Source organism: Cynoglossus semilaevis, chromosome 19 (genome assembly GCF_000523025.1).
Source record: "Cynoglossus semilaevis isolate Cse_v1.0 chromosome 19, Cse_v1.0, whole genome shotgun sequence".
Lineage (NCBI taxonomy): Eukaryota > Metazoa > Chordata > Actinopteri > Pleuronectiformes > Cynoglossidae > Cynoglossus > Cynoglossus semilaevis.
This window is the reverse complement of record NC_024325.1, coordinates 5,999,095-6,018,181: the sequence shown is the minus strand read 5'-3', so window position 1 is coordinate 6,018,181 and position 19,087 is coordinate 5,999,095. Positions and strand designations below refer to the sequence as shown.

The 19,087-nt window shown below is 39.3% G+C and overlaps 2 protein-coding genes across 2 annotated transcripts in view; one reads left to right on the top strand and one right to left on the bottom strand.

The window, feature by feature from the left end:
• Positions 1 to 2,715, bottom strand: part of nsrp1 (nuclear speckle splicing regulatory protein 1) — a 3,481-nt gene extending 766 nt beyond the window's left edge. The window contains exons 1-7 of the mRNA XM_025065687.1: positions 2,590 to 2,715; positions 1,608 to 1,698; positions 1,444 to 1,500; positions 1,226 to 1,354; positions 887 to 1,094; positions 682 to 784; positions 53 to 597 (exon numbers count right to left, since the gene is read on the bottom strand). Coding sequence (XP_024921455.1) covers positions 53 to 597; positions 682 to 784; positions 887 to 1,094; positions 1,226 to 1,354; positions 1,444 to 1,500; positions 1,608 to 1,698; positions 2,590 to 2,609 — 1,153 coding nt within the window. The 5' untranslated portion in view covers positions 2,610 to 2,715. The remainder of the gene's footprint in view (positions 1 to 52; positions 598 to 681; positions 785 to 886; positions 1,095 to 1,225; positions 1,355 to 1,443; positions 1,501 to 1,607; positions 1,699 to 2,589) is intronic.
• A 1,347-nt stretch (positions 2,716 to 4,062) lies between these two features.
• ssh2b (slingshot protein phosphatase 2b) lies at positions 4,063 to 19,009 on the top strand. The gene is made up of 15 exons (XM_008332523.3): positions 4,063 to 4,610; positions 7,045 to 7,088; positions 12,309 to 12,421; positions 12,523 to 12,587; positions 12,660 to 12,781; positions 12,877 to 12,942; positions 13,044 to 13,109; positions 13,208 to 13,402; positions 13,511 to 13,604; positions 13,775 to 13,903; positions 14,166 to 14,212; positions 14,387 to 14,533; positions 14,631 to 14,831; positions 15,057 to 16,071; positions 16,337 to 19,009. The coding sequence occupies exons 1-15, from the start codon at positions 4,548 to 4,550 to the stop codon at positions 17,606 to 17,608; spliced, it is 3,639 nt and encodes a 1,212-aa protein (XP_008330745.1). The 5' UTR covers positions 4,063 to 4,547; the 3' UTR covers positions 17,609 to 19,009.
• Positions 19,010 to 19,087: the final 78 nt, after the last annotated feature.

Sequence of the window (19,087 nt, the reverse complement as noted above, 5' to 3'; positions counted from 1 at the left end):
TCCTTACCCTGATCTCCATCTTTGGGGCTTAGTGACCTCTTCCTTTGCAAAGTGTCCTTCTCTATATCCTTCTTGCTCCTACTTCTGTCATCTTCTCTTCCTCTGTCCTTCATCCTATCCCTGTCATCTTCTCTTCCTTTGTCCTTCATCCTATCTCTGTCATCTTTTCTGCCTCCGTGTCTTTCTCGTTCACTGTTCCTATCCTTGTCTCTGTCTCTATTTTTATCTTTATCCCTATATCTAGAGTTGTCCCGCTCTCTATCTCTGTCTCTGTCCCTGTGTCTATCTCTGTCGTTGTCCCTGTCTCTATCCCGGTCTCTGTCTCTGTGTCTGTCTCGATCTCTGTGACTCTTTTTATGTCTGTCTCTGTCTCTCTCTCTTTCCTTTTCCCTAGCATCTCCACTTTCTGATGAAGGTGACCTCTGTCTGTACTGGCGTTTGGAGTGGTTTGATCCTGACCCAGGCTTGTTAAACCCAGATTTCTGCTCATTGTCATCATCACTATCGCTGCATGAACTTGGAATATTATGTTGGGACGGAGGTAAGGCAGCAGCTGGTGGTGTTTCTGTATCTTCTGAAACTTTAGAGGGTTGAGGCCTGATGAAAAAGAAACAAGAATACTTAAATAACTTTTGATTTTTAAAGATTTAGACAAGCCAGTACTTGTGAACTATAACTCACTTGTTAGCTGAGCGATCTGGTATCTCCTCTTCTCCTACAGTCTGATTTAGTAAATGTCTGTAGAAGCCACTCAAGTCTCTTTGTTTCCTCACGTCCAAAGCGGCTAAAGGGAAACAATTATAATAGTGTGTTATTTCTAAAGAATAAAAACTAAGAAAAAGAAATTAGGGCTTTTGCCAGAAATACAGTATAGCATAAATCTTACCTTCAATTTGTGCCTCTCTCTTTTCCTTCTCTTCCGCCTCTTTTTGCTCCACCAGCTTTTGCTTGTAGGCAGCAGTAACATAAGCATCTTTATCAGCAAACTTCTCTCCCTCTTCCTCTCTTTCTTTCTGGATCTTTCTTTCTTCCCTTCGCTCTTGTTCTTTTTTTCGGTCTTCAACTGCTTTCATTAACTGGTGAATGTACTTAGGCTGAAGGGAAGAGGGGAAAAAAGTACTTAAAATGTTCAGTTTGCGTTTTGCTTTATAATCAGACTAGGGAATATGTTACTTGTGACTGTAAATAATGGCTTTGACAAGCATAACTTGAGAACTAAGATTACCCTTTTGTCAGTGCCTCCAAGGATTTTTTTGCTGCTCTCATTTCTCTGCTTCTGGATGTCATCATATACAGCATCATATTCGTATACAGTGCTGTCCTGTTCCAAAGCCTTTTGCATTTCTAAATGTGTCTTTAAGAAAAGAAAATTAAATAACACGATTAAGAATAAGAATCTTTTAGGTTGATTAATTTGAATCAAGATGCATTGAATTGCTTTACCTGCTTCATCATCTTCTTTTTGATAGCCTCTCTTTGTATTCTTTCCCCAACTGTTGTCTGAGTATCAACATATTCATTTGGGCAAAAAATAAAACAAACATGAACGGTTATTGTGTCTTTTTATTCAAATATATTACACTGATACACACTGACGATTCACCCACCTCATCATCTGAGTCATCCCCAAACACAGACGGTTTCTGTAGGTTTGTTGTCTTTAATGCTCCTTTCTTCTGCGGCAAAATCAGCCCATACCTGTGGACATTCACACAACATTGCTTCTATCACAGACCACAGTGCTATTGTTTCTAGTCCGTATGCAACATCAGTCCTAATAACGCTATTCTAATAACTGATAACTTTATCTAACTATGCAAGGGATGCAAAATCTGTGGAAACCTCTCCTTGGAAAAAGGGGGAAATGGTGAATCAGTTATCAATTAATAATTGATTGGTGATATTATTGGATAAGATCACATGGATGAATGAGAACTTACACAGTCGTTAATAAAATTAGATAACTGTTTTTTTGTTTACAATGTGGATCTTCGTGATTCACAGCAGATGGCTTCTAAAATGTTGCATCACAAGCTTTTCCTGTACTTCTTGCAAATCATGTGAACAGTTAAATTGTTTTGATGTTTTGTCGTCGTTTTAGCGACAACACTTTCATCTTCTTACCATCAGAAATACACATGAAACGTGTGTACATTGATTTGAGTAAATACAATTATCGTGTTATGTTTAAATGTAGTGGTTCAATTACTAAATGTCATCCTCCATCATGTTTAGTTGTAACGTTAAGAAGTGCGGAGTTGAACTTTGGGTTTATTAAGTGATGTAACACAAAAAGAGCTACACTAAAGAAAATCTAAATTTATTCTTGTTTATGGTTGATGTTCTCAACAAAAATACATAAAAGTTAAATAATTTATACAGGCTTAATATAAACTGAACGGGTCATACAATGTAGAAGCAGGAATACGGTGAAAAGCACCATATAAGAAAGCAAAAATTTGAATTTAAATATATGTTGCAACAAACTGAGCGGTCAACAATAAACAGCTCGAACCAAAACCATACAATTTTTTACCACTTTAATAAGAGACGTTCTCTTAAATTAGCGTTAGCTTGCTTGTTACTTACTGCTTTGCAGGGGCCGCCATCTTGCACTGCTAACTTTAAATTGTCGTTGGCAGATTCGTCACAGTATTTCAACATTTTTATGATGTATTCTAAACATCCGACATCACGGTTTCAACAAATATTTAAAAGTTTCATTTTTTCAGATTCACCTCCGTTAGCTTTGCCTTCACAATATAGTTATAAAAACAGCTGCGAATGTGCGGTCTTCCGTTGAAATACATGGCCGCAAAATAAAATAAACCATTAATCCAGCATTTAGTTCAGTAGTACTCTACAGTCATACTAGTCATTGTAATGTGAAACATTTAATCATAAATATTTTTGTCGAAAGGAGTTACTGTGGTAAAATGATTTGTTTTAGTTTGCTAATAGATGTGTATACGTTGTGAATTCTATCAATTACCTACATGGCTGAACGATTCGAAACGTAGTTTTCAACATAGTTGTCCACTGTCTAGCATGGAGGTCCCCTAATAATATAAATACTATAACAATCCACTAATAATATAAATAATTGGGGTTTATTACGTTAATACAAAACACATTTCATTAACTCTTAATAATAATAAAATATTCACATTTTCATTTATGCCAATGACCTTTTGAAATATGCAGCAATATGTGTTTTTTTAACATTTACTGACATTGAAAAAACATTCATATAATACATTTGGAATACATCTATATGTGAGACTGCACCAGATACAAAACTTGATTGGGTAATTTGACTTTATGTTAACTAATTTGAGGCACTTGTTTTACAACAATAGCATTTGGTTTGCTTACAGGCTGTAAACCTACACAAAGATGCTTGCATTGCTGCAGTTGTATTGCTGTTACAATTCAAAGCAGTAGAAGGCAATAGTCCAGTTGCCTTCTTCTTAATTGCTTCTAGTTAACTGCATTGGATAAAAATGACCTGGACTGAAACCTACTTAGATAACTTTCTAATATAAGGTAAATGAGAAACTTGGAAAGTCAGATTCCATTACTACTAAATCCAAATAATGACCTCAAGCAGTCAGTATCATCTATGTGTAGTGCACAGCCTCAGTGAGGTCTGAAGTCAGACAAGAGCCTCATTTTGTAAATCACCAACCTGTGATGTATTTGCCTGATATAGCAGTTTTTGTTTTACATCACTTTAAGAAGTCATACATAAAACACTATCTGTCACCTGTAGCTGTATTACTCTGATCTGATCATGCATAAAATACAACATTCAATGAGGTTTATCAGGTTGAGGAGGTATAATTATGGTTGTAAAACCCATTATGCAACTGAAATGAATTTGTCTCTAAAACACTGTATATGAACTTGACTTGATAATACCAGGACCCCTACACAATTCTTTTCAATTTCAATTTTTTCCCCCAAATTTCGTGACACAATGACAATAAAGACTATTCTATTCTATTCAAACAAAACCAGGACTGCATATTTTGAACCACCCACTGAGTCTGTATTATGACAGGTAATACTTTTTGTTCACATGTTTTGTTTTTTGTTTACATGTCGGTATCATATTGTATTGCATTTGGGGTTTTTTTTGTTTTTGTTGTTTAAAAAAAAATCTATTATGTTATACTTTGAGTAACAAATAGTCTAGTTCCCTGTTGATTTCAATTCATGTAAGCTTCTTTTAAAACCAAGAGTGCATTTCCGGTTTACTTGCAGGATGTCACTTTTACGAGTGGATTACGTCCTTCCACCCGCAGTCCAGTACATATAGAGTTAATAAGGGTTGACAAGCTATCAGTACTTGCGCATGCGCAGCTAAAGGCGACAGAGGAAACAGCCGGGGAGTAGTCAAACAGTCCGCGATCTACGAGAAGAGAGAACTGAGTACGGGAAGAGGATCGACAGCGCGGCTTTAAAGGGGTTTTCTACCCCTCAGAAGAATTATGCTAATCTCGCCGGTGTCGCTTCCGCTCAGGTGTTCGCTTCCCAGTCGCTGAATGGCGCTGGTTACCGTGCAGCGTTCACCGACCCCCAGCACCAGCTCCAGCCCCTGTGTTTCGGTAAGTCCCCTTTTTACTGAGCCAGCCTTCCCTACCAATGCGTCAACCAGCGTGTATAAGTCTCCCATCCGTCGACAGCAATTCGAAGGGTTATTTCCGGTGTATTTTATCGGTTGGTTGTTGTCATAAAGTGCCTTGCTAATGTGTTATTGCGCATGCGTGGAGTATAGCTGGTCGTCGTTTTTTCAATCCCTATCCGAGTGGCTGCCAAGTTAACCTGCTTAGAAATAGATTTTTTTTATGTCCTGGACATATTACAAACTTCTGCACTTTAACAGTTGGCGCTCAGTATCTATTATAATTTCTCCAATCGGGTTGTATCGTACTAACTAGACAGTGGATATGGTTGTCCCTCAGTGGACAGTTCCGCCTGTTCAAAAGTCCACTCTCGGAGACACTCCATGTTGACACGCCGCTTAAATTAGGTTCTTGTTCGTTTATGTGACAGTAAATCAAGCAACAAACTGCTTAACATCTCCGCAGTCCAGAATAACAAGCACCACATTCACTCCTGCTTATAGTAAATGGTTAGGAATGCAAAGCCTCCTGCTCTATGGCTAAGTGCTTTCGTAGTTTGCAAACTAGATTGTGGACGTGTCTTTTTTTGGGTCCCCTTGTCTTCTTTATAACTTTTCTTTCTGTTTATGCGTGTTTGTTTACTGAAAAATACAAAGCATGTCATCTGAAATCAGTTAAGTATCATAACCAGTCGTCAATCAGTGTCAACAGGATGTGGTAAAACAACGTTGGATTGATTTGGTGTGGCTGAAAATGGTGTTGACAATACACTTAATCACACATTTGCAGAATTTACACGACCATTGATACTTTATAAATGTAAAAGATGCACAGAAATTGTGTAAATGTTAGGGCTGGGTTTTCTGGACTTTATGCACCAGCATAAACTCATTACCAATCTGATAGCATTGTTAAATTAACAGTGTAAACTTGCCAAATGCTCCATCACAGATTTTATTGATCACTGTGTAGCATAATTTTAAGGCTGTTGAACTATTTTTGTTGTAAATTTCACACTCTAAGTATCATTCACAAACTCAAAAGAGAATTTGTCCTTTACACGATTTGTGCACATGGTGAAAATAGTTTCCTATTTCCTGTATATATAGGTGGTATATTTTGCTATTGATTGATGTTTGTGTGTTTGTTTGTTTTTTTTGCTTGGGGCATATTTATTTCAAAGTCATGTTTGGCCCAGTTGCTTCAGAGAAGGGTAACATTAAGGGTGTTTGATGTGGAAACACACAGGTGCATTCGTTTGGATCCCTCTGTGGAATCTCGGTACATTGTAGACTTGTTTCTGCTTTCACACATATCCAAATGCACAGGATGAACATTTCCATTAGGTGCTGAAAATCCTCTCACATTTTCATGTATGCAAAGCATACGTGTTGTTTTCACAACTAAACAAAAGCTGAAGTATACGATGCAATGGTAGGTTCATCAGCAAGGAACAGCAGCAGAGAAAATGTCTTATTGAAAAATATCTAAGAATAGTGTTTAGTTTAGGTATTTAAATTATTCTCAGGAACCTTTCAGTCTGTTTTCTAACTCTACCAAGAAGAATTGAATATTTAGTAAACTTTTATTATACCTTACAAGTTGTACACCCCCCAGACTTTATTACAAAGCAGTCAACATTGAGAGTAGTATTGGTTCAGTGTCACGTGTTTTACAGAAGGTGGTTAACAATCTACAGGAGCTGTTTGACTAACTACTGTCTCACACAAAAGGTGGTTTTCCAGAAATATTTTTTTAGATTATTTTTTACAGTCTATTGGCAAAATTTAGCAATAAAAATTATGCATTTTTAAAAACTTTATGTATCCTTTAATTTTTTAATAAACTATCAACCAGTTATTATGTTGATATTTGGGTTCATGATTTTATTTGTTTTGAAACTACTGCAATATGAACAAAAGTTATTTTTTTGAACAGGATTTGCTTGCAGTAACAGATAATACGTAAAGGATATATATACATACAAGATACTTCATACTCGAAATACTCTAGTGATAAAAAAAAGGTATGCATCAATTAATTAGAATTTTACTGCGACATTAATTTGCCTAGCCAACTCCTCCAGTAGCTTTAAAAAACTTTTTCCATAGAAACAAGTAACTCTCAAGGTAAGATGAAGTGGCCCTGAGTTAGTGAATAATCACAAAGAGGACCTGTCTGTTTGTTACAGAACTGGAATCAAGTCTATAAACAATAAGTTTCCTTTTTTTTTGTACACCAGTGACCAGAGATTTATGTTTTTTTTAAATGTCCTTCCTGCTCCAATCACATTCTTTTTATTCTTTGTTTTGGTCTGGTTCCTGTTGTTGTTGTCAGGGATATCCGATCATATTTATTTATTTTAACGCACACATCGTATTACTAACTAATTCTCTCACATTGTTTCTTTCTTTAGGAGTCCGGCAGTGGAGAGGATGATCGCCGCTCTCAACCACGGAGGTACGACACTGACCTATGTTTTGTAGGGTTGCATGCTTCGTCTGAAATTCCTGTCATCGTTTGCCTTTGTGACCTCTTAGTCCATAATTAAAACACAGAGCTTCTTATGTGGCTGCTGCTGACCCTTGACTTGCGAATGGGAAGTAGTAGGGAGTCACGATTGATTCTCACACAATCGCATGTGTCGGAGCCTAAGGGATGCTCTTGTCTTATGGCAGTGTTGTGCTGCTGGGTTATTTATTGCATGTCCTGTGTTGCCTCAAGCATTAGAGTTGTAAGACAGGGTTTTCCTGTTTTTACTTGAATGTTTGCTGTAATGTATACCTGTTTGTACACTAAAGTATGCCAACACTTGTTTTGAATATGTATAGACAGAGACTTGACTTTAATAACACTTTCAATTGTCCTTGTGTTAATTTTTTTTTAATACCAGATTTAATTTTCACAAGTCCATTCTTATCTCTATTTGAAAATCAGTGTTTCCCTGTGTGTCCTTTAGAGGGCAGAAGACTCTCTAAAATTCGGTAGCCACTCCCTTTGTATTTGTCCGGTCACGGGGCCATCCTACTCACAGGGCTGTCTGTATTTGTGCAGCTGGGAGTGAAATCTATATTCACACAGCAAGTATGTGTTTGTGTGCAAGTATTAATGTGATGCTTGTGTGTAAAAGAGTCAACATAGTTTTCTTCCATTAACAATACCTGCTCATGATGTATAATTTTTCACAATAATTAAGCCAGGTGTGGAAAACATGGTTTAATTGGGAGTACTTATCCAAATTCCAAATCCTAATTTTTTTTCCATTTAACAAACTTCCACATCAAACACACACTAAGTATACTAGTGTATACTAAGAAAGCCATCTTTGTTTTAAGTACACTGGTACACAGTTTTTAAAGGAACCGGCCTGTGTTGTTGAGTCAGACACATTAAAGAAGTTATGTAGTAAGTGTAGGAAAGTCAAGGAAAACTGTTTGAGTGTCTGTAGTGTCTCTTCATGTAATACCAGACACTCAGAGGAGAAATCCTTTTTTATCATCTTATCAAACCTAGAATCCCAAAATCTTCTGAAAATATGGTTTTGTTGTATTGTAATGCAGTCACTAAATATGAACAATAATATAATAGTTTCAGGAGTTAATGACTTTGGAAACCTTGTTGAATCACAGAGCATCAACATGGTGACCTAATCATTATGTGGTATGATGATTGAATTTCAGATTTTATAGTCCTAGTGACTAAAAATGATTTGATTTCATTTACCATCATTTCTCCTGTTTTTGGAATTATCCCCTAAATATCAGCATGTTTGACACTGACATTGATTCAGACTGAAAAAAAAATTTAGTGGTGCTGCGTGTGTGTCTGCGTAAGCAGGTCCCTCCGCAGTCTCACTGATCGTTCTCACTGAACGTCACTGACATCAGCAGGAGCCTACGTCAGCTATGACAGCAATGTCACTGAAGGAATTCTTGCATTTTTGTCTTGAATTAATTAGCAACACCAGAGTCACAGTTTTGACTTCTATTCCCCACTTTTTTTTATGTCATCGAAAAACTGACATAGATAGTGAGGGTGTTTAGGAATGCTTTGTGCCTCCACAATTAGATTTAAAAATGTCTACCGCAACTTTGATCCAATACCTTGCAATTAGTATACAAAGTATAGTATAATATAGTATTTATAGAATAAAGAAATTGATTTAAGTTATGGATTTCAGGTACCAACAGTGAAACAAATGGTTAGTCTTCACTGTTAAAAAAAATAATGCAAATGTTTTGTTCTTTTCCTATTATTATTTTAATGGAAAAAATATTTTCTAGTTCACCTCATGAATCTAAGCTGCCTGTAGTTGTGTCTGTTAGTGGTTACATGTGTGGCCCATGGCTAATGATCTGTCCAGGTTGTGCCCTGCCTGTTGTCCAATGTCACCTGAAAGGCAGTTCATCTGTATGCTGAAAGACTAAAGAGTCTGTGCTGCACTATATTATCTATGTGATCCGATCCCTAAGGTGACTGTCGGTGTGTTTGTATACTTGGAGACGTTAGAGCCACAGTGGAGTGTCTGGTGTCTGTCTGCTTGTAACATCCACAGACTGGGCTTTCTTCTCGTCATTGGATGGTGTGAATTTCAGCAGACAAATGAGAGAACAGTTGGGTGGAACTTGAGAGATGTGTTCAAAAACACACAGAAACACACTGGTTGCTGAGAGGCAGAATCACTACAGCCTATAATACTACTTGGTTTGTATTACAACATCTTTGTTAAAACATATACCCTAATTCTGAGACCAGCTGTGCCAACATTCATAACTGCAGATGATCCACTATTTTCTTTTCCCGGCTGATATCAAGACTCAAGTCTTTCAAACTTTGATTTGTTCTGATTTTTTTTACTCCTAGGACATAACATTTTAAAAGATTATTCAGCCTTTAGACTATTGATTTTTGTTTGAATTATGACAAAGAGCTTTGCAGTATAATTAATATATATATAATAATGTATTACCTTTTATTCTAATCAAAATATCATTGTTGAGATTTCATAAGAGACATCTTCACTATTAATAACAAAAAGATTAAGTAGTCTTTGGTTTCCGGACATAGTTGATTACATGGTATTGTAGGTTTTAGTAATAGATTGTCTATTACTAATAATTAAAATGATTAAAAGATTAAAATGTTGATCTGGTTGATCACAAGGAAGACATGGATTAATAACAGAAAATCATGACTGGTCATGATTATACTTAATTCTATAAAAATGTGTAAAGAATTGTATTTATTTAATTTCACAAATTAAACTTATTAGTCCTGAAAATATTACGGAGTTTTGCTAACAAATTTAGTTTTTTCAAAATATAACAAATCTATCTTAAAAAAAAAGTTGTTATAGGTGTGTTTCACATCATATTTACAGCACTATGTTGGTTGTAGTTAATAAATATTACAATTGTACATCGGCGTCACTAAGGGGAAACATCGTACTTGCTAACCCTAACCCTAAGTTTGTAAAATGAAACAAATACTGAATGCATGGCCAAAGAACCAAACCACAGAGCAGGACATAGTTATAAAAGCACTGCTGCAATTGTTATTGACACTTAAGATTTCATTTAATAAATGTGCATTTCCCTTTGACATGTGAACTGACAGTCAAATTGAAATCTTGAGTAATCACCAAGCAGGGAAACCAAGCCCAAGGTCAAGTTTTTCTCCGATGTCTCCAGTTGGATTTCTCAATCTCTGTTGTTGTTGTTGTGGTTGTGTTGTTGTGCCTTTAATGGAATTGGTGTCCCATGTGGTGTCAGGTGTTGCTGACTCCAGTGAGAATGTTCCTTTAGTTACTCAAAGGTAGTTACTCAACTCTGTCACCTTTTCCTTCGGCACCAGGGTTTCCACCAAACAAAAGTGACCCATGTGTGGCAAGCACTCTAGAGAAGATATTCCTGTAGGGCTGGGATTAATTATTGCATAATAAGGAGAAGTGTTGTCATGGAATACCTTGTGAATACACACAGTATCTAGCCCATAACAAGACATAAATACCTGGTAACTGTTATTGACAAACAAGCCTTGCGTTTAAATACTTATAATATGGGAACTTTTTCTTGTTGTGTTGTAGATGTTTATGAAATGCATTTTAACAAATAAACTCCTAAATGTTAATCAAGTATAGTTAGAAATACTAAATATTTACTTTTTCATAAGCTAGATTGAAGGCAAATGGGTGACTGGAACATGACATTGAAAAATCTCATTATTAAAAAAGTTTTTGAATTTGAAACATCTGTAAGTCCCTTGCTCCCACGACCAGAACATCAACTCCTCATCCTGATGTATGCCGTATTCTTATTGGGATAAATTCAAGACTTGGCTAGAAATGGATGGTTTTTAGTTATTGGCTAAAAAATAGTGGCAGTGTCTGGTGTGGCACTAACAAACCTCCATAGAGCCATAGACAGCTGGCTGTTGTCACCGATTGGACGGCCTTGTCTCCTCCCATGTCAGTCAGAAATACGTTTTTACTGCGGCCGCTGCAGAAACACCTACAGTGTTGCAGACTGGGGGAACTTCCTTGTACCCATTATTTGATTTCGCGATAACATATTTGCGCTTTGCATAATATATTTCAAAGCGGGTTTTAAATAACTCAGAGTAAAAGTTGCAGATTTGCGACGTTCAGTAACTCTATCCCGCTCCTGTGCGCCCTGCTCCAGCCTACGGAGCAGCGATGCCTCCCGGTGTTGTGACCGCTCCACGGAGCTCATCAGCCGGCTGCTTCTGCGCCTGCTGCGGGGCGCCAAAGAGACCGCATTTAATCAACGACTCTGTCATCTCACCGGGTGGGATCTGTCGTCTGTAAGTTTTGTAACTTTTGACTTAAATATTTTTGTTTGTTTTGCAGCAGTAGCTAAAGACTAACAGCTTATGTTTAAACGGTATTCCAAATAAACAGAGGTGATGTAAGCATTAGGATTTCTAAGACAATCCTTGCGACACACTTAAACGCAGCTTTCTAATGTTTGGCTACGGGCCCATATGATGCAAGTATGTGGTTTTTCCCATGATGACTAATGGGAAGGATGTGGTAGCAGAGTCAGAAGTTGGAGGTTTCCTTCCCTTTTTGCTCCTTGTGAAATGCCTGCCACATTCTACGTACATGCACTACATTTTTTGTGCCATAAATGCGTCTTGGAGTGTCAGTACAGCACAGTACTGCACATGGTGTAAGCAAGAGACTGTTCATGAATCAGTGGATGTGATGAATCATGTGACAATTGTCTTCAGAGGACAAATGTTGGCACAAGATGCTGGTATTAATTAACAGTCAACAGTCAGCTGACTTATAGTAATCTGTTCTGAATTTATCTTCTATGGAACCCTTTTTGTTTAGGAGCACACGTGTTTGATGAATTGAATAATAGCACTCCATTTACTCTGTGCCTCGTGTCATTTTACAACATTTAATCTTAAAAACATTTGAGCCATCATGGACTGTCAACTACCGTCATTTGGAATATTGTTCAGCATAGATGGAACATCCTAAGGAATTAAATCTTTTAGCTATTGCTCTTTATATATTGTTTGCACAGTGGCTCGGGCTTGTTTTCTGAGAAAATACAAGACAATATTTGGATTTATTATTGAGGTAAATTGAGTCTGACAGCATTTCTATACACACACTGTGTTCACGAAGTTGTATGTTCTTTCTTTCAGCATCAGTGAAAGTTTCCTGACAGTTAAAGGAGCTGCTCTGTTTTTACCTCGAGGAAATGGCTCCTCCACATCATCTGCCTCCCGCTTTTCACAGCTGCGTAGCAAACATGCAGGTATTATGAATGCTTTAAACCATGAGAACAACGTAGGTTGTATTGTTTCTTTCCTGTGTTGAATGAATTAATTGTGACATTTCCGTCCCTAACTGCGCTAGGTGACATCCAGCAGCACCTACAAACCATGTTCACTCTTCTCAGACCAGAGGACAACATCAAACTCGTAGGTGCACACTTTACGTTCACACGTCCAGAATTCCTTTTCTAGATTGACGTTGTTTGTTTTCCACGACAGGCGGTTCGTTTGGAAAGTGTTCATCCTCAGTTCACTCGATACATGGTGGTGGTTTCAACCAATGGTCGCCAGGATACGGAGGAGAGTGTGGTGCTGGGAATGGATTTCAGTCCCATAGACAGGTTAGAGAGGAGCAACACTGAGATTCTATGGTATGTTTAGCCTGTTTAAAGATGACATAGTTGAAAATTATGTCGGGTTTTTTTTTTTTCTTCAGTTCATGTTCTGTAGGACTGGTTCTGCCTTTATGGAGTGACACGTTGATACATCTAGATGGAGATGGGTAAAAAAAATGTTCAGCAGATTCTGTTTTTTTTATTTTAGCAACAGTAAGCTCAGATGGCTAATGCCAACCATCTTTGCTCTTTTTCTTTTCACCTGTAGGGGTTTCAGTGTATCAACTGATAGCAGAGTGCATATTTTTAAGCCTGTTTCTGTGCAGGCCATGTGGTGAGTCACTTTTTAAAAATTATACATTTCAATTTTTTTAATTAAATTTCCTCTCTCATATTTTCTCTGACCCTTTTTTGTCTTTATTTACTAAACAGGTCTGCTCTTCAGTCGCTCCATAAAGCATGTGAGGTCGCTCGTTCTCATAACTACTTCCCCGGCAGCTTGTTTCTCACTTGGGTCAGCTACTATCAAAGTAGGGTGTCCTCTGACCAGGCGCTGATCAACGAGTGGAATGCCATGCAGGATGTGCAGTCACACCGTGCGGACTCACCTGTCCTTTTCTCTGATGCGTAAGTATTTTGATCATGTGTATACTTTTTTATTGTAACCTGATGATGTTGACATGATTTTGTAAAATGTATTTGATAAACACAATGCTTAAATTTTACTGTTTGTAGACCTACAGAAAGAGAGCTGACAGAGCGTCAGATCAAGACCAGTTTGAGGGAAATCATGATGCAGAAAGACCTCGAAAACGTCACCTGTAAAGAAGTCAGTATTTGCTTATCATGCAGGTCTCATCAACTTTTAAATTACTAACGTTCTTGACCACAGACTTGTTTAAGTCTAAGACGTGCATCTTCTAAATTGTACTTGTTTGTTTGAGGGACTGTGGCCTCACTTATTTGGTAAGCTCTTTGCTTTTTCTTTATACCTTATAGATCCGCACAGAGCTGGAAATGCACATGACATGCAACCTACGGGAGTTCAAAGAGTTCATCGACAACGAGATGATTGTCATTCTGGGACAGATGGACAGCCCTACTGAGATCTTTGATCATGTCTTTTTGGTGAGACTCATCGTATCCCATGTGTGCCGTTGCTACGATGCTCAGTGCATGGAAATGAACAGGCTATGGAACTATTCAACAATGACTAAAGAAAAAATGTTTTTAATAGTATAAGAGAAATGAATACACTACTAGATAACTGTAGTGTCTAATTTTGAGGTGATTCGTTTTTATTTGTTTTGGATTGCACATTGAACAACAGACATTACAAGGCTCAGAACAAGGCTGGATAAGGCCTAAAGTCTTTTGTTCTTCTCTACAGGGATCTGAGTGGAATGCATCCAATTTGGAGGAGTTGCAGGACAGTGGGTAAGGAAGAACAGCAGATGCAGCACCACCAATTACTGTACATGCATTACATAAACAAACCTTGTAGCCAATAAAATCACATCGAGGTACATAATTTGAGAACAATTGCTTCTAAAATGTTCATTAAGCCCTAAGGTGTGTTTCAAACGTTCTTCTTATAACTTACATTCACAGTGTTCAGTACATACTCAACGTGACAAGGGAGATTGATAACTTCTTCCCCGGTGTGTTCGAGTACCACAACATCCGTGTTTACGATGAGGAGGCTACTGATCTGCTCGCCTACTGGAATGACACCTACAAGTTCATCTCCAGAGCCAAGTATGTTCTACAGGACTACATGTTCCCTTCTCTTCCTTTCTATGAGTGACAGGATCATTTATATGTGTATTTGTGTAATATGTAATCTTCAATCTAGGAAAGCTGGGTCCAAATGTCTGGTGCACTGTAAAATGGGGATAAGTCGCTCTGCAGCCACTGTGATCGCATATGCCATGAAAGAGTATGGCTGGGATTTAAAGAAAGCCTTCGATTATGTCAAGGCGCGACGAGCTGTGACTAAGCCGAACCCTTCTTTTATGAGGCAGCTGGAGGAGTATCAGGGGATATTACTGGCCAGGTATACACAGTGACATCAGCACCTGTGTAGTTATCTGGAAGTGACATATATAATTACTGAAGCGTGTCCATTTATCAATATCAAGACAAACTGTCATTACAATTACAGACTAATTCATGCCACCCTTTTTGGAATTGGGATTTGCATACATTTTGAGAATAATGTTAGTTATTTTACCACCTGATGTGTTAACGTTTATCTTTGCTTGTTTTGATTCACCTGCAGTCGGCAGAGGCACAACAAACTGTGGCGTTCGCACTCTGATAGCGATCTGTCCGAGCATCATGAGCCCCTCTCCAAATCTTATGGCCAACCTCATAGTCTTGGTCGTTCTGACCCTCATAACCAGGTCAGCAGTGCACCAGGGCCCTCTGTGATAGAACTGCTGGAATCGATGGGAAGCCCACCCAATGCTGGCAGAATTAGCCTTCAGGATACTAGCACCCAGTCCAATCAGCTCAGCTCAGTATCATCTGAGGGAGCTGCAACTCTAACAAATGACACTGTCACAGAAAACCTGGAGACTACTGTTCCTTCTCCTGTAGTACATGGCAACGAGTCCACAGCTGGTTCTGTGTCTCAGTTATCCCAGCCGCTCTCAAATGGCTTATGTGACCCTGAAGAGCAGCAATCATCAGCTTCTTTCTACCAGCCAACGGCTGCCACGGTGGTGCCAGAGCCCCAAAAGACAGATGTAGTGACTGTTGCAGAGAGTGTTGTGGTGGGCCAGCCCCACCCTCCCCCTTCTCTTCACCACCTCCCCACTTCCCCTGCTCCATCCCTGACTCCAACATGTGTGGACAAGGATAACAAACCACAGGAAATACCGGTGGCAAATCTCATAACCGTGTCAGTGCCTCAGCCCAAAACAACACAATCACCAAGCACACAGTCCACTGAGCCACCGTGTGTGTCAGCACCAGTGCCTGTCAAAAAAGTGGACTGTGACCCACAGATGTGTGGCTTGTCTTCAGAGGGTGTAGCAGTGGATCCTCCCTCTGCTAATGATTTTATCAGCTATACCAGTGCCATTCCTAAAGACGATGAAGTGTTGCTGGGCCACAGTGCAGATCACATTAACTTTTTTAGTGCCAGGGAAAAATTCAAGGGAATGAGTCAAGATGGTAAAACTCACTGTGCTGCAGTGCAGCAGTCACCACCACTGAAGAGTTGTGCCAAGGAACAACTGCTGCTACACGACATGTCCAACATCGGGGAGAAAGAGGAGGAAAAAAGAAAAGTAAGGCTTCTGCTCAGGGCAAACATGTTGCATTAGGTCGTTTCAATAGAATGTGAGATTGTTTTGTCACATTTAGGCATATTGGGATAGTACTTGTACAACTTTAGCATTTCTACTTCTCAAGGGTAAACAGTGCAGAGTCTAAGGGCACCACCTAGTGGTCACAGATAGAATAAAAGGTTAAAGCTCACTACTTTCATGTTTCCATATGTTATCGATTTTTATTGGTGTTATTAAACTTTAAATACTTTTGTGTTTATTGCAGGATATCATTAACGCTGTGCAGGCCACAGGACCGAAGCTTGCAGTGCACACAGATTCTTCATCTTTTAGCCGTCTTAGCCAACCACTAGTCCTTCAGGATCTGGATGTACTGATGTCTGTGCAGGAAATGAAAGACATACATATTTCATCAAAGAATGAAGCTGAGAATGTCAAGGAGGAAGTGAAAAACAAAGAAGAGGACGAGGTGGGTACGGCTCGACTCTACAGGGATTGGACGAGGGGGTCTGTGCGGCGTGTCACTCAACAGCTGGAAGAACGAATGAAGCAGGAGCATGAAACTCCAGCTACCTGCTCCTCCTCTCCACCATTCGTTTCTGGTAGCACCTCCTGCTCACAGGGACACATGCCCAGTGTCAATCCTACATCTGTGGAGGATGATAGGACATTTGAATTGATTAAAAGGGAGAGTGGTGATAAAACTGAGGAAGGTGCTCACGGATATAATGACGCAAGCACAAAAGTACACAAACTCCAGCCTGCTGATATTAGAATGCTCTCTACCTCTTATCCTTTTCATCACGTTTCCCTTTCACCCTTTGCCTCTGTGAACTTCCTGTGTCTGGAGGGAGTGACAGAGATGGAGTCGGCCACAGATTGGAACTACACCACAGTGGGACCTCCAAGTGACATTGTTCTGAGGGAGACATGGGAGACTCTGTGTGAGCTGAGTGCTTTTCTGCAGCAGGTGAGCACTGAAGGTGTCCACAAGACCAGATGTGTGGACCAGGTTTTTGGCCTTGGTGCCGGTGCCCCCCAGACCCGATGTAGCAGCATTCAGAAGAAGGTCAGAGAGGTGGAAGCCAGGATTCGCCAGGCAGGCCTGACCCCTCCATCCCAGATGAAACGATCCGCTTCCCTGGCAAAGCTTGGCTGTCTGGAACTGCTGGCCAATGACCTGAGTGAGTGGGAGCTCAGTCGCACATCTGTGTGTCTGCCTTCAGCAATACCTACAGTTCATATAGGTGATGACTCCAAGAAGCAGCGGGTCCAGGCGTGTCTGTCTTCAGCTGACCAGCAGCATGATGTCCCAGGGGATGATGTAGAGCATCTCTCCGAACCTGAAGAAACCTCCACCGTAGTCTCTTTATCATCACATTGCAGTTCACAAAGGGAAACATCTGACAACCCTGACCTTGAATCTGTGCATTCTCCTGACCTGTCACTCATGACAACAAGGCAGCAGTACGGGAGGACTCACCCACTGAGACGTCTTAAGAAAAGAACTGTCAGTACCGTTTACCACACAATGTAACCCCCCCCCTCCGCATCCCCACCTCTCTCTCTCTCTCTCTTTTTCTCTCTCTCTCTCTCTCTGTTTGTGTGACTGTGTGTTTATGTGTGATGAAAAGAGAACAGGTAATGTAGCCCACACCTGTGAACAACTGAAGATGAAGTGTAAATGTCAACTTTATCCAGCAAAACCAAGCAATGCCTCTTGCCTTAAAAGAATACGATTGGTGATGTGTGTAAATATCCCCTACAGATCACAGCGAGCCTCCACATATCTGAGATACCTGTCTCATTGCTAAGGCAGTGTCATGGCTGTGACGGTATGGGCTAAAAAGTAAAAAAAAAAAAAAGAAGCAGTCAGACTGGAACTGGAGCACCATTTGCATATTATAAATCAGTACAGTTCTTCCAATGCCTGAGCCTGCACACTCTTAGCCTTCACACATTGCTGGTCTTTCTATCGACACCTTCATATTCACTTGCTTGCTGCCAGTTGACTAATCAGCTCTGACTGATGGGAGGTGGCGGAATGTAGCCGGTGTTTTCATCATCTTGTGCGCCAATGTTTTTCACACATGCTTGAGTAATTGCGCTGTTCACAACGTGGTGATTATGTGCTCTCCTGTATACCAACGGAACAGCTCCACAGAGTCAACAGTTGCATAATTATTGGATATTATTACCAAAACACCCCTTAAGGTGAGGAGGCGTGCTGTTTTTATTTCACCTTTCAAACACCATTACCTCAGTACACCTGAACCAAACCTGACCTGCACATATGTCAAACTCTGGATTTCTGGAAGGATCCATCTCAATCAGAAGGAATTTGAATTTTACTACTTGATAAAGTGAAGTGATGTTTGTGTCTCTTGTGTCCTGTCACAGTTCTGATGCCACTTGGTATGGTTGTTTTGGGGGGTTTTAAGGGTAGTTGACGGGGATTTGGATTTCTGTTCTGGGGTGCAAATGGTCTTCATTGTGAGGATTGCGTTTTTAGGAACTGTTTATGTTTTGTTTTTTTATATCTGGTTGCTGTCTGTATGCGAGTGCAACAACGTAGCACAAGTTTTTATTTTTTAAGTATTTCCTTTTTAAACTTTGTAGGTGTGTGTGTGTGTGTGAGAGAGAGAGAGAGCGAGCAAGTGAACGCTTCTCTGCAGTCCTATCAGAAATGTCTGTACAGGGAGGTCTGTCATCCATGCACTTTACTCCCTTTTTAATTTTTATGTTAAATGTAGCTTAAGTTTAAGTGTTTTCCGTGTGATTGCTAGTTCTGAGGTGCATGCTTAGATAGTAAAGGCTGTGGGGTATGTGTGTGTGTTGTCAAAGCCAGTTGTTTTCTTTATTTTAATCTATCAGTGTAAATATTCTTTTATATCATGTGCTTCAACTGTGACCATTAAACAATGGAAGTTATTTAGAATCTGCCGTCTTGTGTCCTTGAAACATGCCTGAAAATGTTGCAGTTTTGTGTTGTTTTGATATTTATTTTTCATCATAT